This window comes from Sebastes umbrosus, chromosome 19, assembly GCF_015220745.1.
Source record: "Sebastes umbrosus isolate fSebUmb1 chromosome 19, fSebUmb1.pri, whole genome shotgun sequence".
In the NCBI taxonomy this organism is placed as follows: Eukaryota; Metazoa; Chordata; class Actinopteri; order Perciformes; family Sebastidae; genus Sebastes; species Sebastes umbrosus.
The window spans coordinates 4,797,766-4,825,761 of NC_051287.1; the positions used below are offsets into that span (position 1 = coordinate 4,797,766).

Sequence of the window (27,996 nt, forward strand, 5' to 3'; positions counted from 1 at the left end):
CACCCTCACGAGGAAGAACTTTCCCTTTGACTTCCTTCTGAGAAAGGTACGCTATGCAAGATATGCATCAAAACAAAACTGACGTGACGGATTAGTCGCTTGGAAATGCTCATCCTTCCCTTTAGAAATTATAGAGGTAGCTATGACCTCGGGATTCACAGATAAAGTTAAATGGATATAGTGGGTTGTCTATTGCAAGAAGCACGATTTATCCTTGTTAACACTTCTAGGAAAGTTGTGCAACTGTGCTGTGCCGAGGCAAAGTGGAGGTTAAGTGGTAAATCACAAGAGCTTTTCTTGATACACTGTCCTGGCCAGCACTCCACAGGTGGTACCTCCTCGTAACAGTGCCTGTAACCTCTTAATCCCAGCACTGAGCTTAATTTAGGATGGTTGTTTTTAAACTAGTACAGTTGCTTCTACTTTAGTGAGGGAATCTAAATGTCAAGCCGCATGAAGGTCAAGATCAATGGCTTGGAAACACTGGAAACAGTGTCTCTCCATCTGGTGTATCAGCATTATTGTGTGACGCACACACACACACCGACGTCATCCTCCCGGCGGCCCCAAAACACAAACACAAGAGATCTTTCAGTTGTTCCTCATGGCCACGGGGCCTTTCTGCCGTCTGGCCCACTTACAGACAACTGACTTTTAAAACGAGACGCTCATCGACGCCACACGGTGTACACAACACCACTCACCTCTTAAGTCTCACAACCGGTGTTATCAATGAAAACCAGACCTTTGTTGTGGTTGCACACAACTTTTAAGTGGACTGCTCCACAGGGTTTTGCCAGAGTCAACAGGATTTATGGGGATTATAGATGGAGGGCAAAACAGCGGAAAATCCAACAAGTGGAGGGCTCTGTTTGCACTCTCTAGTGTGTGTTTTGATTCGGGGCTTTTGTTGTCTGACACATGTCAGCCTGAACGCACACATCAAACTCTGACACACCCTCACCTCGACATTTCTACACATGCTGCTGCTTTTAGGGAACTCATTTGAAAGGACACATGACTCACCGTGAGCTCATGGTGGTGGGAGCAGAAGAGTTAACCCCTTAACACCAGTCCACCCCCCTTTTTTAGAGAGGTAGGGGATGTTCAAGGGTAGATAATAAGTCAATAATCTCTTTTAAAAAACACATTAAGACAACAAGACCTTGAGGAACACCATAGAAAAAGCCATGCTGTGATTTGGTTTCAAAAGCTTTTGACATTTGGAGATTTCTGCAAGAATTGCATTTTTCAGCGATTGGATGGCGAGCACTTCTGTTCTGGAAACTTCTCAGAAACCCCCTTATTGTCAATCTAGCTAGGAAAGCCATCCATCCTCTGAATGCTCTACGTCTCTAGTTTGTGGCTGTAAAGTTTCATGAGGCTGTGATTATCCTAGAGGTCACCACAGGTCATTTTATACAGTGACGTCAAGTTTTAAAAAAATGGTTTCACTACAATTAAATGGCTACTATAGGGACTAACATCATCACACATGAATACAGTTGGGCTCATTGGATCCACAAGAGTTTCAGCTTTACAGTGATACCCAATTTAAGTAATTACAAGACTGTTTAGGGACCCCAGTATGCAGAAATATTCAAATACATAATTTTGAGAATAGGCGAAAATAACACATTTATACTACATGCAAAAAACTTCATGTTTTTTGCCCAAAACTGCATGGGATTAACATAAAGTAGGTATCTCTGTAAAGGTAAAGGCTTGTGGGTACACATAGAAATCACTTTCATTCACATATCTTGAGGTCAAAGGTCAAGGGACCCCTTTGAAAATCACTATGCCAGTTTTTCCTCACCAAAATGATGGCATGACACGCTTGGTATCAATGGATTCCCACCATATCTTGACTCCAGTCGGATTGTTAAGGGACGGTAGAAGGATAAAGACAGGTTAGCAAGAAGCAACATGTCCTCTCACTAAATAAAAAGGACAAAAATGCAATATGAAAATTGTTGTAGGGGATCACTGAAGTGGTTTACTGCTCAACAGGAGACCAATGTTTATCCCAACAGTAGCTGTAGCTTCATCATACAGTACGGTCTGTCCTCTCACTCAACCATACCAGACTGTTTACAGTTCAGATCCTCAGCAGAGATACCGTCGGATGAGAAAGTAGTGTCTGTTTGTGTGGGGCACTTAAAGTGGACCATAGTTCAGTTTCAAACCCGCTGCCGTGTTTGGCTCCACTTCTGTCGCCGCCCGCCTACCCACCCGCCTGCCCGCCTGATGATTTACAGTCTGATTCTATGGATGAGCCATTAACACTGTTAATGCCATGTTTGGACCATACACACATACAATGCTACAGGGTAGACAGAGGACGTTTAAGACCACAACGATTTGCTCTTTGCTCTTTTTAATCACTGCTTTTATTTACTTGTTTTTATTCTTAACTACAACGAGAGAAGCCTGCGAAATTTCACTGTACAGTATATAGTATAATGACAATAAAGATCAATCTGATTCTGATATCTCGATAACGATATATATCACGATACAGCATTTTTTTCTGGTAATTCAATAAATAAATATTCAATATCAAATAACCACATGGTAAAGCCTATTTTTGTATACTCATGTGTGAATTAAATACTTAAGTTCTGAGTATTTTCACATTTTAAGAACTTGCTCCAGCCCTACAGAAGAGATTTGCAATATTTGAAAAGTCTGATTGGTGATAAGGTTCCATTGCAAAACTCTTATCATATCATATCACGGCACCATCAGATGACTAAGCACACAGGCTGGTGCACACCTGAGCATGAGGTGTAACGAGAGGAGGATTACAGCGTCAGAGCAGCTAGCAGGCAGCGTGAGAGGATTACTCAACTGCTTGTCTGCTGCGTGGAGTTTGTTAACTGACAGCTTAGTGCGATGCCGGCATGATGGAGAGAAGGTGTGATCGTAGGTAAGTAAACACATCCAAGGTGCTGCGGAGGACGAGAAGAGGGATGATGTTCTTAATACTGAACTGATAAGATCCACGTAGATGCCTCGACGCTCTCATCTCTACTGGTCTGCATCCTATTTGTATAAACCGAAACCTGTGTGTAACTGAATAAATGTTGAGTGAACAATCATGTCACAACAGCAGACTGTAACAGCTGCTGCTGCATATATTAAAAAAAACAAAATAATAATGAGGTAAATTCCTGATGCCTCCCCTGCGGTCCCACCCTGATCCGTACCACACAGTGTCAAGTACAATCTAATCTCCCAAATCCAGTTAGAAGCATCCAGTTCTCTCTGACCTTTGATTTTTGCTAATTTTCTCCCACAATTACTGGAGCCAAGCAATCACTAGGGTTGGGTATCGTTTGGGTTTTTTTCTGATACCGATGCAAAACCAATACTTAAATAAATAAATAAAAAAAATAACGACATTAAAGAGGACCTATTATGCTTTTATTCCCTTTCCTTTATGGTGTTATATTCTTTTTTATGCATGTAAAAGGTCTGCAAAGTTACAAAGTCCACGCCAAAAGGAGTTACTCTCCCCCACAGAAACACTGCTCATGAACGGCCTGAAACGCCTCGCTTGAAGTCCTGCCTTTTCTTCCGTAAGGTGGTGATGTCACCAAGCAATACATTCGCATAATACCTGCCTAGCGACTATTTTGGCACGCCCTCAAATTTGCCTAATAGGACCTTAAAGAACGGCAAATTTGAACAAGATATTGACTGTTAATACTGCAGTTTAACGTATAAACCCAATTAAATATACTAATTATAAATAAATACACTTACATAATAATATAACCTAACTACAATAATTTAACACTATATAACAAAATACTATTAACGGCAAAATCAACGTTGAGTTGGTATTCTTAGTACTCTATAAACTCCAGCTTCATACTTCAGCAATTCTTTTGCAGAAATATCATATTTGCTCTACTGGTCTATATCAACGTCCTTACTGTCACTCCTGATACTGACTGTTTCCTGAGTGCAGCAGGGAAAGAGAGGAGAGAGGGATCTTCACTACTTCTTTCCTAAGACCCTTTTTATTTCCCGTTTTGTTTTTTTAAGCTAAATCTATTATTTGAGTTCATAGAATTTTTTCTCTCTTTTATTATTTTATTTTCTATTTATTTACTTTTTAAAATTATTTTATTACTATTTTTTATTTTATTACTATTTTTTATTTTATATTTATTTATTTATTTCCCTTTTGTGTGACCAAGACCAACATGGGTCTGGTATGGGTGGTCCTTTTTCTGTTTTTATTTCATGTCACGGACACCGAGTTATGTCCTACATTTGATTGATGACCTTTGTCATGTCTGCAAAAAAAACAATAAAAAAAGATTTGTAAAGAAACAACATATTTGCTTCCTCTGGCAAAATATGACACCTCTCCTGACTAACTGCATGTCTTGCAGTAAACCCTCTCAACACGCCTGTGTGATGCAAGCCGGAGAGCAAACAGTGGTTTGACTGCAGTAAAAAAATTGTTTTTGAAAGAAAAAAAAAAACTGGATCGAAGCAGAATATTCCATTGGATAAAAACATGTTGTGAATTTTGGAAATGATTACATATGTCTTTTTTCAATAAATTCTGTGGCTCCTCCGCTCAACCACTGTCCCCGTTTGGCCTTTAAAAAACTATTTTGGCATGCATTAGAGTTTCCTGGTGCATCTGCTGTCCTACCAGTTTACCCTCTCTAAAGAGTGTTGCACAAAACCTTTGGATTTCTCTTCTGTATGTCCACAGAAAGAGCCTATTGCATAATGCACGCTTGTCTGCACAAGTTGCCAGAAAACCTAAAGCTCCCTTATGGTGTCACGTGTGAATCATCTGCTATAACTGCGTTACCATTTTACTACATATTTGACTCACTCCAGCTTTATTTAAACGTGTGATGGTCTATTTCAGATATCACTGTAATTACCAGCTCAGAGATATCTCATAATTCTTGATTTGCTTTAGTTTACCTTCAGGTATGTGCTGCTGCTGTAAGTGTCCACACATGCCCTGATGAGTTGGGAGGTAAATCCCAGCCTTTTCCCATCTCCAACACATTTTTCGAGAGACCTTAATGGTTACCTCCACCAGCTCTAAAGCAGGGAGTAAACACTCTCCCATAATGCCTGTTTCCAGGCTGTGCTATTTGAAGGTGAATTCCACTAGTGTGATAATTGTAAGTCTTGCAAATAGCTATTTAACCTGTAATGTTTGCTACTCTTTTAATGACCCACCCAAGAAGAGTCTTCAGAGATAACACATTGAGATCCCCCGTACAATTATATGGCTCATTTACTGACAGTTGTTCAGTGCTTTCCCACCTGTGTAACCGTGTAAATAAAAAAAAAGTCTCCTCTTGTACACGGAGGAGACATACGGGTTAAACCTGACCTATATCTAAAAGACCCTTTCGGTATTATAATTCCTCCTGTTCTAGAAAGCGATCTTGGGATTAATGGTTGTTCCATGTCACTTTCCTAAGCTTCTATACGGAGAAGGAGAGACATCTGGTGAGATTTCCTACAGCAGGAAGAAGACTGACAACGATCTTAATGTGCTTCTTAATGTGCATTTTGCATCTCTACCCATGTCGTGAATTATCATTCATTTAGTGCTGTTGGAGTGCTGCAGGAATGAGTACTAAACCCCGGAAATGAGTTAGCATTTTAGCACTTCCTCTTCCCTCAAGTCAATGGGCTGTTTGCCTGAAATAAGGTTTGTGGTTAACACAAGCTTAAGAGATTCTAATGTTTTGTTCTACGATATAAAATGCATCAGTGCATCTCATGAATTTTGAAGCTTTTACATGTCTTCAAAAAGGGGGTTGCTAACAAGTGGCTAAATGAGACGACTAAACGTCATCACGCCGACTCGTCCACGTTTACAGCTTCATTGTGTATACTCTCTCTCATGGCCTAACGTTAGCTTTTTACTTCTGCCGATGGCATTCACACTTTGTGAAGATTATCTTGCTGAACAAAACGTGCAAGTATCATTGACGTTTGTTTGCCACAGAGTTTATTTTCTGCAGTAATCCAAAACCCAATGGAAATATGCCATTGGCTTTTTGTCGAGGGAACCAGAGCGACACCAACTTTCTGGTTGGCCTACAAAAATACATCATCCCTGCAGCTCTATATTAGGCCCGCTTTTGACATTTTCCCGTTTGTGCTGCCTCTTCTTCTACTTCTTCATCTGACAGTTTTTTTTATCTTCTGAAAATCCTCCCTTACAAATCCCACAAAGTACCATGTTAATCATCGAGGTGACAGATTATACCCCTCTTGTATTTACTTTACACACTTTAAGCCAATCCGGGGTCATTTTCAGATTAGTATTCAGCGTGTTCCTGTTCCCTCGCTCCACTAATTCTGTCAAGTGTTGGTTTCCGCCTGGAGATTTTGTTCTTTTGCTTCCTTGGCTGCCGCCCCGCCCAGCCCCACCCCACCCTACCTCCTTATACAGAACTGATATCCTGGAGGCTGCTGGACTTCACCCAACATCTCCAGAGTGATAAAACCATTACTAATGTGTACACACTGGATGCTTTCATCAGAACTCACTGAGCGGTTTGAGGATGTTTGTAGCGGACTCGTCTGCGTAGTCCCCATCCGACTTGTATCCTTCCGCGCTGTGTTCAGGTCGTTCCCGCTTCTCCTTGTGGCTAGACTTGCGTCTGTGGCGTCTCCTCCGGTGGTAGCTCTTGGGAACGTGCACACCAATGTACACAGTGTGGTGACCTGACGCAAAAAAACAATCCAATAGAGGGAATGTAGGTCAGATTACGCTCAAAATTACAAGGAAATCACAGTGGTGTGAAATGTTTGCTTATCATGAGGCCGTTTTGACACACAAATTTTTTTTTCCGTGGTGATCGGTTCAGTGATATTGGTGCTTATTTCACAATCAGGAAGATTTGCAGTCAGTCAGTCAAATTGTGAAATCAAATAAAGGCCAACTACTTCCTACACAGCAGCTCATGATGACTGACTGTCTCCAGGAAGTCATTAGAGAGACACTCAGAGAGGGAGGGAGAACACTTACAGATACAAGGATTGCCAACAAACTCTGACGTGCTTCTCTTTTGTGCGGTTTATGAAACACGCAAACGTCTCAGTAAAATGCATGTGGGAGTCTCGAGATACATTACGTGGCTTTAGCGGACAGCCAGGGTTGGACAGGAATAGAGCACTTAACATATTCCTGTTCGGAAATGTCAAGCTAAAGTGGACATTATTCATCTTATATAATATGTCAAACTCTGAGCGGAGCACTAGAGGTGACGACTACAGTTTTCACCTGCACGGTGAGCCGGCTAGATATTCATCGCTGATCTTACCTTCAACTTCCTCTGCATCGCAGACGTGTTTGACAAAGGACGCTCCTCTGTCCAAGACTGCCTCATCCTCCACTCTACAGGGACAAAGAGAAGAAATAGTCAATATGGATCACCACATAGGGCAGCATGGAACATACCTGCAACTATAGGAGTCTAATAAAATGTTTGAAATATACTTAAAAAAGTTAACTATATACTTAAAAAGTTTAAGAACAAATGACAACCAAATCTACAAATTAATTCAAATCAATAGCTGTTTAAGCAGCATCATTTTTCAACCTTCAGGCCAAAAACCGATGCAGCGTTTTTATTCAACTCCCACTTTTATAGCCAATAGAGGCAAACACAAATCCTGATAATGACTCCTATTCTGCAACAGCCCAGTCGCACAGCAGTTTGTGAAGTAGTCACGGAATTTAACATATTGATCCGTGTACATAGACACGAATTTCACACTTTTTAGGGACGAGGTCGGGGTGGATGTGTGGGTCAAAACACAAGACTTTTGCCCAGGAGACACGCTGTTCGTGTCCTGTGTGAAACCACAAGTTGATTAATTTGTTATGTAACTTCTGTACTTAAGTTACAGCACTTCCCGGAGTTATTTAAACCCAAACCGTGAAATAGTTTTGTTGCCTAAGCCTAATCAAGTTGATCTATTCCTAAACCTAACTAAGTAGTTTTATTTTGAAAAGACTGGAGCGGAAATTCATGTCTATGTACACGAATCAAATAGATTACATTTTGTGACTATTTCACAAACTGCCGTGAGACTGTGTTGTCTGCAGCGTCTTATTCAGCTGCTGAATATTAGCCTGACAAGCAATTTCTCGCTCGTGTTGCACCCGTCATCCTCTAACTGGCACACAACAAAAGAAGGCCGCCGAACCACAGGATACAGCGAGAGCACTATCAAAATCATCACCACACTCACTGTCATTTAGAAACATGCTGAAGAACTGCATAACAAGGCCTCAAAGTCAGTTAACCTGGCACGCTTTAAAGTGCATTAGCATTTCTGATTTCTCGATGATGTAATCGCCCACATATGACCTTCCATAAACCCACAATGCTGCACACAACAGGATTTTTTTCTAATAGCTCAATTTCTTCAGTGAGTGGATGCAGAGCACTTTTATCACAGTAAGATTTGCATAATCAGTCATTTTTGATCTTCCAGTGCACACAGAAGGTCGTATGTCAGAGACATCTGAACTTGACCTTTCCTTGATCATCAAGTGTCAATCTCCCTGAAAGGTTGGGAGGAATGTGGCTCCTCCAGTTCAGCAAAGTGTGGACTATTCCAGGCAATGAAACATGGTTTCGGCAAACCCCAATCTCAGAATACACTTTTGCCAAAAACAGCTAAACAAGGCAACAATATACAGGCTTCTAACTATAAAAAGTAAACAACAACGGAGGCTAATATTTCATTACACTGGGAATATTTGTCTAATTTCTATCGATCTCGAGACACAGACAGTTCAGATTAGTCCAAGTCAATCGATTAAAACTGGTCTGGGACTACATAAGCGTGTCAGTATCAAATTAGGAATCCGTCTGCCGTGGCTAATCTGACCAACTGCTTTATGAGAAGAGTTTAAAACAACAACAAAAATATAAATATTTGATTTTAATTGCGCATCAAGAATGTCAATAAACATTATCAACAGTTTCCACTGGACAATCCCCAACTGGGGATGACAATTCAAAAAAATGAGGGGATGGGAGCAGTGTACATAAATGCACTAAATAAACAAAGTCAGGAAGGATACGACTTGTTCCTCCGCTTGCACTGCGAGCTCATCTGAATTTCCCCTGTGGATATGGTATCTGCCCTTGAGAGAGATAGAAGCGCAGCGCTGATAGCGGACGTAATGTTGATCCACCAGCTCCGAGATCAAACAAGTGATGATGAGGAGGAGGAGGAATAGGAGGGGCCGGGCTCAGTGCCAAGTTTACAAGCAATACTAATACAGCGTATTACCTCCTGTATACCCTCCTTTTGTTGCCCATTGTTGCTTACAAAAAAAGGAGAGAGAGGTCAAGTTCCCACACGGCACCATCATATCGTTTGGCTCCAGATTTCTCTGCATGTTCTGCTCTTTTCTTCCCCTTCAGGACAGAGCGTACCGAAAATACCGACAGCTACATGGTGTTACTTCGGTCACACTGTTTTCTTGTGTGAAGAACTTGTACTTGACCGGTTATCGTAAAAACAGCCTCATTAACCGTCTCTGAGAATGTGCTCAGTGGACAGAGAGGAGTCTAATTAGTTCTTGCACAAAACACTGCACATATATACAGGATCTCTCCAGGAGCACAGCCCCGTTTAGCAGCATTTACCTCTGCAACAGGTAGTTGGTGATGGTGTGTGTGTGTGCCTGCAGGGAGGTCATGTATCATAGTGCAAACCACACAGGAGAGCAAAGGGAAGCTCATGTTGCAGGTTTACTGCTAGCTATAGTTATAGCATATGGAGCCACGTTAATCCCTCCACACGGAGGCCTCAGACAGGGAGACCCTCATGATGAGAAACATTCCACAGGTGGAGCACAGACAGGATGCAGGAGAAGATTACGGGTTGAACAGAGCGCCGAATCAAAAAGATTTAAAGCTGGAGTAGGCAGAATGGAGCAAATGTGATTTTTTAAAAAGTTATTTTTATAAAACGGCCAGTCACTATATTCTGACAGTAGTGCATGAGACAGGTAATCTGAAAAATATCATGTGCCTCAGGTGTCCTCCAGTGCTCCTAATGACATCTGCCGGATTTCACAGATCGGAGAAAAGCAACCAATCAGAGCTGATCTGGAGTCTGCCGTCTCTGAGCAGCTGTCAATCACTCGTGAACTCCGACCAAACGGTCAAACTAGGCAGCGCTGATCAAATATGAATCAATATTATGTTACTGTAATGCCTATTTCTCGCCTCAAATGCCTTCAGAAATATCTTGTAGTGTACTGTTTAGCTGTGAAATGAGAAAGTTTGCGACCCGGTAGCCATGTTGATATCAGTTGAAGAAATACCAAGCACCGCCCACCAGCTGGAGCAAACGTTCTAATTTTACAGTTAAACAGTACACTACATGATGTTTCTGGAAATATTTGAGGCGAGAAATAGGCATTACAGTAACAGAATATTGATTCATATTTGATCAGCGCTGCCTAGTTTGACCGGAGTTCGCCAGTGATTGACAGCTGCCTCTGTTGACTGAACAGCCAATAGGAACGCTCTCTCTGAAATGAGCTGTGATTGAAGGCCTCCCGTCACGGTTGAGGTGCAGAAGTCTAGTTGTTTTCTCTCACAACACTTGAATTACAATATGCTGAAAGGTTATAATGGAATTTTTGCCCGATGATATTCTGATATTCAAAATATTCTGCCTACTGACACTTTAAAGTTGAATGAAATGTAGAAGAAAGAACGAGGCAATGTTGCTTCAAGGTGTAGAAACTCAAACGTACTCTTCAGCATTTAATATCAAGTTAAAATCAGAAAGCTAAACAGAGGCTAAATGCATATCTTGTAAATGAAAACATAAGATCCTATGTCTCCCCATTCACGTCATAAAGAGGAAATCTTCTTGATCCTCTTTTTCATTTCCTGCTATAACTTCCTCCGCCTGATTAATAAAAATCAAAAGCCTGGGTGAGGGTCAGAGCAACCAGCCGCATTCATCTCCCAACTTCTCGCTGCGCTTCTGTTCTCGTTGACCTCACGGAGTCTGGATAAACCTGTCGGTGCGTGAGGAGCCGGGATCAGCTGCTGGGGATCAGGGATCATCCCCATCTCTTTACAGCGTGACGCACCCAATCCCACCAGCCAGGTTCAACACGAGGGAAGGTGGGTGCCCCCAGAACAGCCAGCGCAGCACAGAGATGATTTAGGAGCCTTAAAAGTGAATGTTTGGGTGGTAAACAGTCAAAACTTGAAAGGCTTGAAAGGTGTCTGTATAAATCACCTCTGACAGAGAGAACAGAGGCAGCAGCATGAGTACTCTAACTCTGTAATCCACTTTGAGGAAGGTACAAACCTTTTATAGCCAATAGGTGAGTGATACTGAAAAGAGTTAGTAACTTGTAACTTGTTATTTTAGGGCTGCAACTAACAATATTAATTATTTAGCATCTATGAAAAATAGTGGTGGAAAAGTCTATTTTGAGGTAGTTGTACTGTACTTGAGTGTTTTCATTTTATACTTCTACTCCCCTACAATTCAGAAGGAAATATTGTACTCTTTAGTTTCTACATTACACTACACTTATGGTTACTTTTTACAGAAGAACATAATCTGTTTATATGACACATTTAGTATTATTCTACCAATCTACAAAGCAGCTAAAACTGGCTCCACCATCAGCTAAAGTGCATGATGTCATAAAGTTTGATTTATGTAAACAGAAATGACCACAAGTCAATTTGTCCATTTGTACATAGTAATGTTTATCAGCCTATTTTATCTGTAGTTTGGGATTTATCATGCAATTATTTTTATTTTATTTAATATTATTTATTCTATTTTCATTTATTTTTTATTTAATTTAACTTTTTGTTATTTGTTCTTTATCCTCTTTGCATCGGCAGTAGATGAGGGTTGGGTGGGAGGGGGGCTTTGGGGGGAAAATACCAAAATATGGCGGGACAGTCATTTACATTTGTGTACTATTTGTGTGTCTCTGTGTACTTGATGTTACTCCCAATAAATGATTACAGGAAAAAAAGTAAAACTGGCACCACATTGACGAACTACAACATTGAAATGCTTAGAGAATAGATAATAGAATATTCTATAACACTTTGAAAGGAGCCATTCTGCATAATGAGTACTTTTACTTTTGATACATTTTACTGATAATTAGGGCTGTTAAGTTAACGCGATAATGCAAATTCTTTTTAACGCCACCAATTTATTTGATGCATTAATGCAACTTGCAATTTTTAGGTTGTAGCGGGCTCAGTTTTAAATCTAGTGATGCTAAATAACGCTCCAAACTTTACTCTAAATTTTGGCAAGAAAAAACTGTCATGGCCATTTTCAAAGGGGTCCCTTGACCTCTGACCTCCAGATATGTGAATAAAAATGGGTTCTATGGGTACCCACGAGTCTCCCCTTTACAGATGTGCCCACTTTATGATAATCACATGCAGTTTGGGGGCAAGTCCTAGTCAAGTCAGCACACTGACACACTGACAGCTGTTGTTGCCTGTTGGGCTGCAGTTTGCCATGTTATGATTTGAGCATATTATTTTATGCTAAATGCAGTACCTGTGAGGGTTTCTGGACAATATCTGTCATTGTTTTGTGTTGTTAATTGATTTCCAATAAGAAATATACACATACATTTGCATAAAGCAAGCATATTTGCCCACTCCCATGTTGATAAGAGTATTAAATACTTGTAAAATCTCCCTTTAAGGTACATTTTGAAACATGTGGAATTCATTTGCAATTAATCGTGATTAAATATTTGAATCGATTGACAGCCCTACTGATAATTCTTCTGTACTTAAATAACATTTTGAATGCAGGACTTTTATTTGTAATGGAGTATTTCTACAGTGTGGTATTTCTAGTTTTACTTAAGTAAAGGATCTTCTTCCATCTCAGCTTCAGATCTTGTTTTGTCCGACTAACGATCCAAAACTCAAAGATTTTTTTTACAATTCTTTAAAAACAAAAAAAGAAAGAAGAGGAGAAAAGCAGCAAATCCCCACATTGGAGAAGCTGGGATGAGAGTATGTTTGCTTACTTTTATGGAATTTAAAAAGGTGGTGGCAGCGGTCTGTAGGGTTAGAAATCAAAGTGTCTGATGTCTCAGTAAGTCGAGGTGACAAAGGACACGTGTCTGCCAAGTGTACTCAGGTGATTATGTACCTTTCATACAATCATTAAATTGCAGTCAGTCGACTCCCTGCTTCTCCGGTCCGCCTTGACTTTTGGAATTTCCTCTAGCAACACTTTAAATGTACGAGGAAATGGATGGATATCTAATTGCACGGAACGTCACTCAGCAGAGCACAAAAGAGCATTCAGCATTGTTAGAGCCGGAGAGGAAGAGTCACGCCAGTAGATGGATGGAACAAAGAACATTTCCATGATTTCACAATCAGAAGAATGAGGAATCTACTTGTGTTTTTATAGCTTCTGCACCCACAACTCTTAGTTTCACTCTCGGACACTTGGAGTAGTCTGAGGCAGAAGCTGACACTGTACATAAGATTAACCTTTATTAATCCCCAGAGGGAAATTCAGGTGTCAAAGCAGCTACATCAGCAAACAGAGTGAAACACAGGAGAGATAAAGGTATACACAAATTATAAAAAACAATAATGGAGATATAAAAGATACAGAGTGAATGGATGAACATAGTGTATGCAGTCCGTCAATAAATAAATATAGTATGTGCAATAAATAAATGTAATATGTACATATGTGCAGTCTATAAAGTGGTATATAGGATGTATAGTGTAAAGTGCACCAGTGGTTAGAGTCCAAGATGGTTGCAGATCGTGCATGTTTAAAGGCAGATCATGCATGTTTAAAAAGGTAGATCGTGCATGTTTAAAGTTCTTAAAGTACTAATATATCTCATATGGGGGTCAATCTTGGTTGTGGAGCCTGATGGCTACCAGCATGAAGGACTGACCCAGGCGCTTTGTGTTGTGCCGACATCCAGGGCTGGACTGGCCATCTGGCATACCGGACGTTTTCCCGGTGGGCCGACGTCCTTTTGGGCCGACATATGTCTTTTTTTTTGGCCCATAAAACAGGTAAATCGGCCCATTTCTTTTCCTTAATTGACACTGGGCTGGCCCAATCGCTCTGTGCCGGGCGACTCCCGTTTTTCATCACCCTCTCCTGGTTTCCTCTCTGGGTCACAATTCGTATTTCTCCCAATTTATATCAAATTTACTTTTTTTAAACCTGTTTCTGGCTCTGTACAGCATGTATAATCCTAAAAAAGGGACATCAGGGGCAACAAAAATGAATTATAACTGATGAATATTAGTTTATGCTAGATATTCACATGCAAAGTTTATGCCAGAGGGGAGAATTATTCAGTTTTCTTTCCTGAGATTTAAAGGTGAAATTAGAAGCTTAACATAAAAATGCTGTTGCAGTGTACTTAGTGTTATTTTCATTGTTTTAAAGTCACCAGAATTCAGGAAACAAAGTTTCTGAAACTATTTGTCTGATGGAGGATCCCCAGACTTTGGTTTTGAAATCCTCCCTATTTTTGAGGTCTCCAGATTGCCGAGTATGCAAAACATCCACATGTGAGGGGATTTCCTCAAACAGAGCCTTCAACAAAACGTGGTACACACAGCACACATGACAGGTGATGGGGCCGGTCTGGGCCAAAATGCCAGGGCTGATTTTTTGTCCTGATATCTTAAGTAACTCACACTGGCTGCAGATGATGTCAGAAAAAAAAAAGTGTTTCCGTGTTTGATGGCAAACCGTCAAGTGTGATTGGCTGCAGCTTCTGACTCATGCGTCATTACGCAACGTGGACGCACCAGGCTGGATTGTGGATTTTTGGGGTGCCAGCTCATAGACCACATGGTCTGTGAGGCACACACATACAGCTTTATTCATAACGTTGCACTGGAGGCAACTCTCCAGCACTTGGCCTGCGCTCCATGCGTCTCTCTAATTAACAACGACAGGTAGATTACCGTCTGTTCAGAGCCACACTGGTGCAGGAACAGTGGCTTATATGCAGCCATGAATGAAAACATTTCACTTGATAAGTCACCTAATCAATAGTTCTAGTAAAGTTGTTGCAATAGTAGCAAATGAAACCCAGATGAGCCACTGAAAGAGCACATTTACGCACAGAAAAACACTTCATGGAACTCACCTGATGCCTCATTTACACTTTTACACCTGGACAGGAAATGCCTTTAACATGGTTGGACAGCAGGTAACGATCATAAACTTACTTCTTGTCGGTGCTCATGGTGACAAAGTTCTCCTTTAAAGCTGATCAGTTTGGTGTAGCTGCTCTTGTAGTCGATGTCTGGAAAAATCTTCACTAGTCGCGCTTCTCAAGTGGATAAAAAGTCAGAAAGAAGTCGAGGAATGATGTTTTCAGACTCTATAAATCAAATTAAAGTGGTAAAAACTCAATCCTCATGTGTTGCTGGTCTGGTTGTGGTCGTGTCCAGGTGTCATCCTGAAGAAAAGGAGCTCTTTCTGTCTCGCTGGCAGCGTGCTGAGCTGCTGTGCTGCTGTGCTGTGGTGGAGAGACTCTTCTCTTCTGAGAGAGCAGCGTGTCTTTTTCCATATTTAAAGTGCCATCCCTCCTCCTGCGTGACGTGACGCCACAAGGGGGGTGGAGGTGGAGGTCACCAAGTTGCTGCTGGGTGGCGCACCACCCAGCAGCAACACTTTAACTACACTAATGCTTTCTCTATTCTGCACTTTGCATTAAAAGAATATATATATATATTACTAATGCTTTCTCTATTCTTCACTTTGCATTAAAAGAATATATATATATATTACTAATGCTTTCTCTATTCTTCACTTTGCATTAAAAGAATATATATATATTACTAATATATATATATATTACTAATGCTTTCTCTATTCTTCACTTTGCATTAAAAGAATATATATATATTACTAATATATATATATATTACTAATGCTTTCTCTATTCTTCACTTTGCATTAAAAGAATATATATATATTACTAATATATATATATATTACTAATGCTTTCTCTATTCTTCACTTTGCATTAAAAGAATATATATATATATTACTAATATATATATATATTACTAATGCTTTCTCTATTCTGCACTTTGCATTAAAAGAATATATATATATATTACTAATATATATATATTACTAATGCTTTCTCTATTCTTCACTTTGTATTAAAATAATATATATATATTACTAATGCTTTCTCTATTCTTCACTTTCTATTACATTAATATATATATATATATTACTAATGCTTTCTCTATTCTGCACTTTGCATTAAAAGAATATATATATATATATTACTAATGCTTTCTCTATTCTTCACTTTGCATTAAAATAATATATATATATTACTAATATATATATATATTACTAATGCTTTCTCTATTCTTCACTTTGTATTAAAATAATATATATATATTACTAATGCTTTCTCTATTCTTCACTTTCTATTACATTAATATATATATATATATTACTAATGCTTTCTCTATTCTTCACTTTGCATTAAACAAATAAATAAAAAAAATAAACTTTATTTACTTTACATACTGTTTTACAAACTGTTACACCTCTGTTTGTATATATATATATATATATATATATATATATATATATATATATTGCCAACTATTTGCCAAAAAACAAATTAAATAAATAAATTAATTAAATAAAAGATAAAAATAAATTAAATTGAATAGATAATATTAAATAAAATACTTATTGACAGTAAAAATAATTTTAGGATAAATCCCTAACTACAGATAAAATAAGCTGATAAACTTTAACATGTACAAATGGACAAATTAGCTGTTAGTGGTCATTTCTGTTTACATAAATCAAACTTTATGATGTCATGCAATTTAGCTGATGGTGGAGCCAGTTTTAGATGCTTTGTAAACTACTGGGTAGATTGGTATAATAATACTGAATCATGTCATATAAACATATCGTGTTTCTCTGTAAAAAGTAACCATAAGTTTAGTGTAATGTACTAAAGTAAAAAGTACAATATTTCCCTCTGAATTGTAGGGGAGTAGAAGTATAAAATGAAAACACTCAAGTACAGCACAACTACCTCAAAATTAAGTAGAGTACAGCAGTAAATGTACTTTGTTACATTCATTGATCTGATGATGTCACTTTGGACAGTAATAGACTTTCCCCATTATTTTCCATAGATGCTAAATAATTAATAATGGAAATTATTGTTGGTTGCAGCCCTAAAATAACAAATTACTAAGTGATCTCTCTTTTCAGTATCACTCGCCTATTGGCTATAAAACGTTTGTCTATTATTATTATTATTATTATTATTATATTATTCTGTATGCATACTTCATTCCTGTCTACACCTCTGTATATACAGTTTGAGTACTTCTCATTAATACTTACTACATCCTGTTTACATTCCCATCTGAAATACTGTCAAACTAAATTACACATTTACATTTAATTATTATTTTATATTTACTTATGTTTATATTTATTTTGTAACTGCACTATCTTATGCCGTAGATTATCATTTTGCTTTTACATTAATTTGTGTGATTTCCCCTCTTATATATTTACATATTTTATGAGCATTGTTGAAGGAACCAGAGACCAAAGATTTTCATTGACTGCTTTGCTGGATTTGACGTACGACAAATAAAAAACCTTGAATTATATTTCACCTGATCTCTCAAATAATGTGAAATAAATCAAAACATTAAAGTTTAAAACACTTTTTTTGTGTTTGGATGTGAGTTCCATATAATCCCGACAACTTGGACCAGTTTATCTATATATCATAATTTCTACAAAGATTATTATTATTCACTTGTTATGAATAAATAGTGAATTAATTTTGTATCTTTGTCACACACACAAGTTTTAATTTAACTAGTCTTTTTTTTAAATTCCCACATTAAAATAAGTCTAGGGGTTACAGCTTGCTTTGCATTCTGATCTCTGTATTTTATATATACTGTATATATTATAAGGAGCTGTAAGTGACATATACAGCACCTATTTCAGGTAATCACATCCCACAGGAGCTACCAGGTAAAGGTAAGCTCAGCAGTCAACTATAGCCACCCGGATGGTTGTTATGGGAACTGGCGACATCTTCTGGAAGAGTTGTAACACACTAGGAGACGATGAGGAAATCAATCATTTCTGGTTTTAACTAAACTTATTTTTATTGGAGATACTTTCTGCCCAGGACTTATTGTCATGATAGATAGACAGATAGATGTAATTTATTGATCCCTAATTGGGAAATTATTGACAACCAAAACACTCACAATTATAAAAACACTTCAAATTTATTGTCATTTGTGAGGAAACATTCATAAATACACAACAGAAATAGGGCTTAAGACAAAACAAGACTGAAGATCTGAAGCTGAGATGGAAGAAGTACTCATATCCTTTACTTAAGTAAAAGTAGAAATGCCACAGTCTAGAAGTACTCCATTACAAGTAAAGGCCCCGCATTCAAAATGTTATTGAAGTACAAGTACAGAAGTATTATCAGTACAGCTGTCAATCCATTAAAATATTTAACTGTGATTAATCGCATAATTGTCCATAGTTAATCACAATTAATTAAAAAAAATGTTATCAATTCAGAATGTTAATAAAGAGATTTGTCAAGTATTTATGCAAATGTATATGTATTATTAGAAATCAATTAACAACACAAAACAATGAAAAATATTGTCCAGAAACCCTCACAGGTACTGCATTTAGTATAAAAAAACATGCACAAATCATAACATGGCAAACTCCAATGGATTCCTTCAGTTTTCTAGTTTCATATGATACCAGGATCTTCACTCTCACCATTAAAACTGAGACCGCTACAACCTAAAAATTAGGACATTAATGTGTCACAGAAATAGCATTAAAATTAATTTGTGTTAACATGTTACCGCATTAATAACAGTTTTTTAAAAAAATGCAACAGGTCAAATCATTTGCGATGATTGTGCTGTATAAAAAAAAATAAGTGTCATTCTTGAGGCATTCATTGTTCTAAAAGTAACTCTCCATCCACCTTTTCCTCCTTTCAGCATCGATTATATTTCCCATCACTGAGTGATCTTTACAACGTGCTCAGGAACTCTTTCACCTGAAAAAGAAGCACAACGGTGAAGCGATTAGCATTAGTCAATACGAACATTAGTGATAATCATAGCTTTCCTTTTCTTTGTTTAGTTCCAACTTCACACTAACTGAAAAACCAGTTGTGTCATTTGTGCAAAGCATTGTGTGTGTAACTGGGACTATTTCAAATACTTGACTTCAACAAATGTTTGAAAGGTTCCACAGACAGTTTGTGCAAAAAAATATCAGCTACAACAGGTGAGATTTCATATTTCTGTAAATAGTAACTTCTTCAAAACTGTACAGATAACACAGGGATCAAGTATTCAGATTCTCTACTTGAGTAAAAGTACCAATGTCATAAAAAACATCAAAATGCTTGGTTACAACGCCTACATTCAAAACTTCACTTAAGTAAAAGTACAGAAGTATTATCAGCAAAATGTACTAACAATTTCAAAAGTAAAACACAAGTACTTTCTGTCCATTATTGAATCCTAAAAGTCGCATTTTCAAGTGAAAACTGACTAAATGTTAACATGTTTCCAATAGAAATGAACTGGTTTCTAGAATTCTTTTAAAATCATGTAATTTTCTTGATTCCAGTGCAACATGATGCCTTTTTCCGTCTTCTTTCAAAATACAAAAACACACATTTGTAGTTTTACAAACATCTTGATAAACATGTTTCAGATTGTTTCTATTTGCTTTAAGAAAACAAGACTTTTAGGGCTCAATAATTGACAGAAACTTCTAAATTGGAGACTCCTTGTTATGCTATTTTATATCATATCATTAGATTATTATCACTGAGGCATAAACATGAAGGCAGCGTTTCAACGTTGCAGCTGGAGCTCATTTTAACTACTTTAAAGTCGGGTAGTGTTATATAAAGCAATACATTATATTATTTATAATGTCATCTTTCATCCATCTTTATATAAAATATTATGCTAGTAAATAGAGATGTAACGATCTGGATCGATATATCAATTCAATGATCAACGATCTAATATCATTGATGCAAAGTGAAAACATCAATACATATCGTCATCTTTAAGATACACCTTTATTTTCTAATTCTTAACTGATAAAAAAAAAAAAGAAAGAAAAAGATTTCAATTAAATGTCTGGAGGAGCCCGGTAATAAAATTGTCAAATCATAACTTTGTTGTTATTTGTGAGTTAATATAAATGTGATATTTATAAATATTGTATTGTTGTGCAAAGAATCAATATAATATCGTATCGTGGTGAAACTTATGATTTACACCCCTATCAGTAAAGTAATTAGATGTAGATGTAGTTATGTAAAAAGTGCAATATTTTTCTCTGAAATCTAGTAAAGTAGAATTATAAAGTACCATGAAATGGAAGTAATCCAGCCTGTGGATTATATAATATAGTAATATAAAACCCCTGTGTGTGATTTATAGTATAAACAACAGGATGTAAATTTCTAAGTCTTGTTGGAGTATTTGGATGGAAACAAATCCGAAAGCATTATTAGACTATTTCACATCTTTAACGAGGTTCAACCGTCACTCACCTTCTCAATCATGTCGGCTTTCTTGATCTCACTCCCCTTAAAGTCTTCATTGACATCTATGGTCAAGACGGGCACATCATTGAGGTACTCGAACTCCGTGCTGTGGGCGACACGGGACACACGGTTAGTGATGCTTTAACAATTCATATCCAGGAAACGGCATCTTTTTCATGTCTTTAAAGTTATTTAATTAAAAGTGATGAGGCTTCATCTTTGCAAAGAAATCTTATGGGCCAAACAAAGAACCCATTTCCAGCCTCAAACATTTCTTGGCAGATGCAGATCACATATATCCAAAACTAGGGCTGTCGACGTTAACGCGATAATAAGCAAAATTGTTTTAACGCCACTAATTTCTTTAATGCATTAACGCAATCGATCATGTCTTTCTAGCTTGTCGCCAAGGAGGCTAAATAACGCTACAAAGTTGGGCTAAATTTTGGCGAGGAAAAACTGGCATGGCCATTTTCAAAGGGGTCCCTTTGACTTCTGACCTCAAGATATGTGAATGAAAATGGGTTCTATGGGTACCCACGAGTCTCCCCTTTACAGACATGCCCACTTTATGACAATCACATGCAGTTTGGGGCAAGTCATAGTCAAGTCAGCACACTGACACACTGATTGACAGCCCCATCCAAAACCATTTAAGTCTCTTAGTTGCCCTCAGGTTATTGCATTAATGGGGTCTTTTCTAATGGTCACTAGCTCCCCTTTTCTTCTGAACAGAAATAGTTTCGGATGCGAGTGTGCCATAAAAGAGTGTGTGAGCTCACGTCATGGTTTTGTGCTGCAGCCAGCTCTCGTGCTTAAAGTGGAGTTTCTCCAGATACTCCAGAGGGATGTCTTGCTCTTCTTCTCTGCCTCTCCGGTGCAACCGCTCTAAACATCTCTGCACACACACACACACACACACAACAATAGGAAATTATTGACATCTTTTTGTAGTGTCATTTCAATTCTTCTCTAATGCTGAAAAGGTGAAAACATCTCTATTTTTCCATAGCGAAATCATTTGATTCTGATGTAATTCAATAACAATATAGGTAAAAGAAGTAGAGTACCTCCGGTGTAGCTCTGAGGTAGATGATACCGTCCAGCTCGATGTGCTTGCCAAACTGACTGTGCAGCCAGCTGTGCCAGTCCTGGTAGATAGCCCATTCTGTCTCATTCATGAACTCACTCTCATAGCAGTTGGCTGAAAAGATGTACCTAAGACATGATGGACAAGGATTTTCAGCTTTAAAAAAAGGACCAAGTCATTGTTGATCTTTGTCTGGTTACATAATTAAAACTATATTTAATTCTTTTCATTTTGTGTAGATATTGGTCAGTTTCGTCTTCGATACCTGTCACTGTAGACGGATCGCTCGAAGAACTGCACGGGGTTCTCGGCCTCTCGGAGCTTGTTATTGGCCGACGTGATCTGAGCACGCACCCGGCTGATACAGGCGTAGCTCTGGAACGTGTAGGCCCACCTCTCCGGTTTCTCGTACATCATCTGCAACACATTTCCTCCACTCTTCTGAGATGTGGTCAGCTCCTGGGACATAAAGGATAGGGTGAATTTAAAAGTGAGCATAAAGTGAATAGCTCCCTTTTGGGATTAATAAATCTGCTGCACTTTTAGCTTCATGAACAAACAAATGTTTGTTCAATCACGGCGTTGGTAGAAACTGGTCATTTTAACATTTACAATAGGGGCTGCAACTAACCGTTATTTTCATTGTTGATAAATCGATTAGTTATTGGTCAATCAAATGTCAGAAAATGGTGAAAAATGTCGATCAGTGTTTCCTAAAGCCCTTAGGCCAACCATCTAAACTTTGAATTTATTCACTTTTCTGTCATATAAGACAGTGAATTGATCAAATCCTCAGTTTGAAAATGCTGCAGCTGGATGTTTGACATTTTTGCTGGAGAGATAATGTAACAATTAATCAACTATTCAACACAGATTTAAACAGCTCTAAATTATTTTTATTATATTAGCACTGCAACTAATAATTATTTTCACTGTTGATTAATCCATTGATTATTTTTTCGATTAATCGATTAGTTGTTTGGTCTTTTGATCTTCGTCAAAAATATTCAATTTACTGTCATAGAGGTGTAAAGAAACCAGAAAATATTCACATTTAAGAAGCTAGAATCAGAGGATTTTAACTTGTTTTCTTAATTACTCAAACCGATTAACTGATTATCAAAATATTAACTATAAAATATTAATTTAATAGTTGACAACTAATCAATTCATTGTTTCAGCTCTACATTATATTAGTGCAAGAATAATTTATTACTATGTGCTTCATGTCATCTGTACGATTAAGTTTTATCTATAGCTTAAAATAATAAATTACAACACCAAGACCAACGATTGAAGCAGGCTTTTCTTAAACTCACTCAGGCCATACTAAAGGCATATATAGGATGACTAAAATGAAAATGAACCCATAAACCATCCCATTTTTCAAATTCCACTCAGTTGCCTCCCTACGATGAGCTACATGAGTGAACGTGTTGAAACACCTCCACAGTTCTGCAGAACTCAGTCTGTCTCATGATCAGCAGAGGGCGCCGGACCAAACGACTGTAGCTGCATAGCTATACAGTATTTACAGTTACAGGGTTGTGGCAGCAGAAGAGCCTTTAGCGGACGCCTCAACAGTTGTACATACTGATAATACCACTGTACTATCATTTTACACTGTACTACGGTGTGTGGTGCAGAGTTCAGTACCGTTTGCACACTTTACAATTGTAGTAACAAAAAAAAAAAAATTTAACTTTGCACTATTATTTAAGATTTATAGCTTTCATGTAAAATAATAAAAAATATATATAAAAATGTTGTTCTTCAATCAGGTCAAGCTGGAGTTCTGGAAAACTATTTATATTTTTTTGTATTAAAAAAATGTAACGTGCTAACAGATTTAATAAGCAAAATTTAAAAAAAAAATTGAGCAGACATGATTAATCGATTGATAACTAAATAATAGGCAACAATTTTAATAATTAATGAATCGTCTCAAGTCATTCGTGAAGCAAAATTGCCTAAACATTAGGGGTGTAACAATACATCCATCTGGATCGATACAGCGATTCAATGATCAACGATCTAATATCAACATCTTTATGATATGCATTTATTTTGAAATTCCCACTTTATATTGATTTATTATAAAGAATTGATTGTTTTTCATTTAAATGTCTGGAAGAGCTCAGTAATAAAATTGTAAAATCATATTTTAATTATTTTTTGAGTTGATATAAATGTAACTGATTGCATTAGGTAAGGGATAATGCACAGTGAACAGGTCATTGTTGTGAAATAAACACTTACAGGGCAATGTGGCATCCCAATGCGAAGCGGAGGGGGTTGCATCGCCCTGAAGGAGTTTACTTCACAATAATGACACGCTAGCTGTACATTATTCCGCTTATTATTACACGGCTGTGTTGAATACTCGATTCTGATTGGTCAATCACGGCGTTCTGTTATACATAGCAACGGTCTGTTATACATAGCAACGATCTGCTATACAGACCGTAGAACGCTGTGATTGACCAGTCAGAATACAGTATTCAACAAAGCAGTGTTAGTTTAGGAAGCGCTTGATTTGATATGCAGCAGTTATCTATGAGCAGAACGCACATTTTAAACGCCAATATCGCAGACCATCATGTTCATTTAATTGTGGGAAACCAAAATTGTGATCACGATTAATATTTGATTAATTGTGCAGCCCTACATGAGACAGACTATGTTTATTATATGGTATAATATGCTTCAAATACTGGCTCAAATAACTCAAACTGGATATCCTGCTTATTGCCACACCTACAGTAGCTGTGGTGGGTGTATATATGGGTGTGTTGAACCACTGAAACAGAGTCTGGGCCTGCAGTTGAGTGGGAGGTCAGAGAAATTTGCCCTGATGATGGCATGTTCATCTGTCCAGAGTGAGACCATCTGTTCCTCTGGGTGTGTTTGGAAGTGGTGCTGATGACCAGTGCAGATATGTGGACGGATGGCAGCTGCACTCTAAATACAGATGAAGACTCTCCCAGCTATCTTTACAGTGCATGTTGAATCAGTGGTTGTGTGAGGCTTTGCAGGATAGTGCATAATAAAATTCATCCCTGATGTATAGTGATGCAGACACTGTTTTTTGCCTCCAACAAGCAGATGTTAAGATGATGTAAAGCCATTTCACTGCATTCTCCAAAGTGGAGTGTGCTTTATTGTGGGTGTCAACTGATAAGCACTGAATTAGCACCATTATTTACCTCAAAGTCACTGGTTTTTGTTTGGACATTGCACCATCTGGCGATGGGTTCTGGTACCACGTCCCAGTCTCTGCTCTCCTTCTCCAGAAAGTGCACAAAGGTGGATTTGCCCGCAGCTGAAACACACACAGAGGATGCAGAAATTAAGGTTAAATCATAAAGAATATGACATGTAGCAACAACAACTGCGGTCAAGCCAGCCAGTAAGAGCGTGTAGAACTTCAAAATAAAAGCACCGTTATGATGAACGTGATTGGCCTTCAAAATAAAAGCACCGTTATGATGAACGTGATTGGCCTTCAAAATAAAAGCACCGTTATGATGAACGTGATGGGCCTTCAAAATAAAAGCACCGTTATGACAAACGTGATGGGCCTTCAAAATAAAAGCACCGTTATGATGAACGTGATTGGCCTTCAAAATAAAAGCACCGTTATGATGAACGTGATGGGCCTTCAAAATAAAAGCACCGTTATGATGAACGTGATGGGCATTCAAAATAAAAGCACCGTTATGATGAACGTGATGGGCCTTCAAAATAAAAGCACCGTTATGATGAACGTGATTGGCCTTCAAAATAAAAGCACCGTTATGATGAACGTGATGGGCCTTCAAAATAAAAGCACCGTTATGATGAACGTGATTGGCCTTCAAAATAAAAGCACCGTTATGATGAACGTGATGGGCCTTCAAAATAAAAGCACCGTTATGATGAACGTGATTGGCCTTCAAAATAAAAGCACCGTTATGATGAACGTGATGGGCCTTCAAAATAAAAGCACCGTTATGATGAACGTGATTGGCCTTCAAAATAAAAGCACCGTTATGACGAACGTGATTGGCCTTCAAAATAAAAGCACCGTTATGACGAACGTGATTGGCCTTCAAAATAAAAGCACCGTTATGATGAACGTGATGGGCCTTCAAAATAAAAGCACCGTTGTGATGAACGTGATGGGCCTTCAAAATAAAAGCACCGTTATGATGAACGTGATGGGCCTTCAGATTCATTCAAAAGGTCAGTCAGTCTATCAATAATAAATCAATAAATAAATGAATCAATGAATAATTAAACAAATGAATAAATAAGTAAAAAAAGAATAGATGAATGAAACAAAAATGAATACATATGATATGAATGATAATTTAAAAGAAAAACAACCGCCTCCAAAATGTAGTTCTGAGAATAATGTTATTCCAATTGATCCTCTAAATACTTAGTCAAACTTAATATTAAATAATACATTTCCAAAGACTGATCTGACTTCTAAATTATAGTGATGCAATCTGGACATTATGATGCTAATGCTCACTCAGTACAAGGCCTAAGAAAGGAGGCTGGGTCACGGGTCTTGTATAGTGGGGGTATGACGCATGCGCAGTGTAACCGAAGCTGCGGTCGTGCGTTGCGATTGGCTCAATTTCGACGAGTGCAGACCAGATTTTACTGCGCATGTGCAAAACCCCCGGAGATATGACGCGAGTCCCAGCCTCCTTTCCATAGGCCTTCGCTGAATAGAGGAAGTATTTTGGGAAATGGCGGTAAAGGTTTCATGATAAACGATACCTAACTGTCTGAAATCACTGCCCAACGTTAGTTAACTTACGTACCACCTGCCAACAACTTAAGGTTTTAATCTAGCTTGTTATTTAGTTATATGAATGTTTCTCACCGATGTTTCCCTCTATCGAGATGCGACGGATCCGTTTCTCCAGCGAGTCGTTCAGTGAGTCGTTCATTGAGTCGTTGACTGCATCTGGACACGGCCTCTTTGTAATAAAAGACATCTTCAGTAAAAAAGAATAAAGCCTTCCTTGTTATTTAAAGCTGGTGCTGCTGCTGCTGCTGCTTTAGGAGGTTGTTGGTGAAGCTTGGCGGCAACTGTAGTCAGGAAAGAGCGGTTAGGTTAGAAACAGCTGTGTCTCCACCTCCGGAACCACGTGTTTTGTAGTATCGCGAGATGATTGAGGTTATCATAGGTGGGCAGTGAGTCTCGCGAGAGTCTGCAGATTTCAGCTCAGATTTCGCAGTGTACGGGTTACCTTCTAGACACGACCGCTCCAGGCTGCTCTGTTTTTGTGTGTTGCCCCCAGTGGTGGAAAGAAGTATTTAAACTATTTACTGTAAAAACAATCAATTATAAATTAGCATTAGCAACAGTAAAAGTACATATTTTGTACCTCATTTAATTTAATAATAAAAAAAAGTAACACTTGTTACCATTGTACACTTTGCTACTGTATGTAGTATGTTATTGTTATTCTATGTTCATATTTTATATTTTCTAAGCTAGTTGTAGTAGTCTGGTATATTTATAGTGTATTCTAATATATTCTTTATATTGTGTATACATTGTGTTGATATTTATATTTATTGTATATTTACTGTTCCTGTGCATTGCCTTAATATGCCTGTATATATTCTTAATATGCCTGTATATGTTCTTAATATGCCTGTATATGTTCTTAATATGCCTGTATATGTTCTTAATGTATATGTTCTTAATATGTCTGTATATATTCTTAACATGCCTGGATAACCTGCTGCTGTAACACAAGAATTTCCCAATTTGGGATCAATAATGTAAATCTATCTATCTATCTATCTATCTATCTATCATATTCTGCAGAATGGTCACTGTCATAGTGTTGTATTATTACATTGGGTACTTTTAATAATGCATCATGTATTTTGCATTGCAAATCCCCCTATGATAATTTATGATTGAGGTTCTCATAGGGGGGCAGAGAGTATCGCGAGAGTCTTTGCAGATTTCAGATCAGATTTCTCAATTTGCGGGCTACCTTATAGACACGACTGCTCTGTTTTTGTGTGTTGCCCCCAGTGGTGGAAAGAAGTATTTAAATTATTTACTGTAAAATCAATCAATTAGCATTAGCAACAATAAAAATAAATATTTAGTACCTCATTTAATTTAATTTTAAAGAAAAACTGTAACTTGCACACTTTTTTAATATATAGTTTGTCATTGTACACAGTGTTGTAT

At 37.9% G+C, this 27,996-nt stretch overlaps 2 protein-coding genes across 4 annotated transcripts in view; both read right to left on the bottom strand.

The window, feature by feature from the left end:
- Positions 1-15,596, bottom strand: part of LOC119478340 (electrogenic sodium bicarbonate cotransporter 1-like) — a 37,593-nt gene extending 21,997 nt beyond the window's left edge. For all 3 annotated transcript variants that reach the window (XM_037753018.1, XM_037753017.1, XM_037753016.1), the window contains exons 1-3: positions 15,282-15,596; positions 7,332-7,405; positions 6,556-6,732 (exon numbers count right to left, since the gene is read on the bottom strand). In XM_037753018.1, the coding sequence (XP_037608946.1) occupies positions 6,556-6,732; positions 7,332-7,405; positions 15,282-15,298 (268 nt within the window). In that variant the 5' untranslated portion in view covers positions 15,299-15,596. The remainder of the gene's footprint in view (positions 1-6,555; positions 6,733-7,331; positions 7,406-15,281) is intronic.
- A 3,400-nt stretch (positions 15,597-18,996) lies between these two features.
- On the bottom strand, positions 18,997-26,776 carry dck (deoxycytidine kinase). Its single transcript, XM_037751775.1, has 7 exons — positions 26,662-26,776; positions 24,989-25,104; positions 22,048-22,241; positions 21,763-21,910; positions 21,475-21,590; positions 20,699-20,798; positions 18,997-19,174 (listed from the first exon to the last, which is right to left on the bottom strand). Exons 1-7 carry the CDS (start codon positions 26,774-26,776, stop codon positions 19,148-19,150), a joined length of 816 nt encoding a protein of 271 aa, XP_037607703.1. The 3' UTR covers positions 18,997-19,147.
- Between the last annotated feature and the right edge of the window lie 1,220 nt (positions 26,777-27,996).

Excerpts from the sequence above, each read along its gene's own strand:
- dck (XM_037751775.1), bottom strand. The coding sequence starts at position 26,776 with ATGTCTTTTATTACAAAGAGGCCGTGTCCAGATGCAGTCAACGACTCA. Across the intron at positions 21,911-22,047 it reads CGATCCGTCTACAGTGACAG|GTACATCTTTTCAGCCAACT; the intron begins GTATCGAAGACG and ends ATCATGTCTTAG. Across the intron at positions 20,799-21,474 it reads CTGCAGCACAAAACCATGAC|CACGGAGTTCGAGTACCTCA; the intron begins GTGAGCTCACAC and ends TGTCGCCCACAG.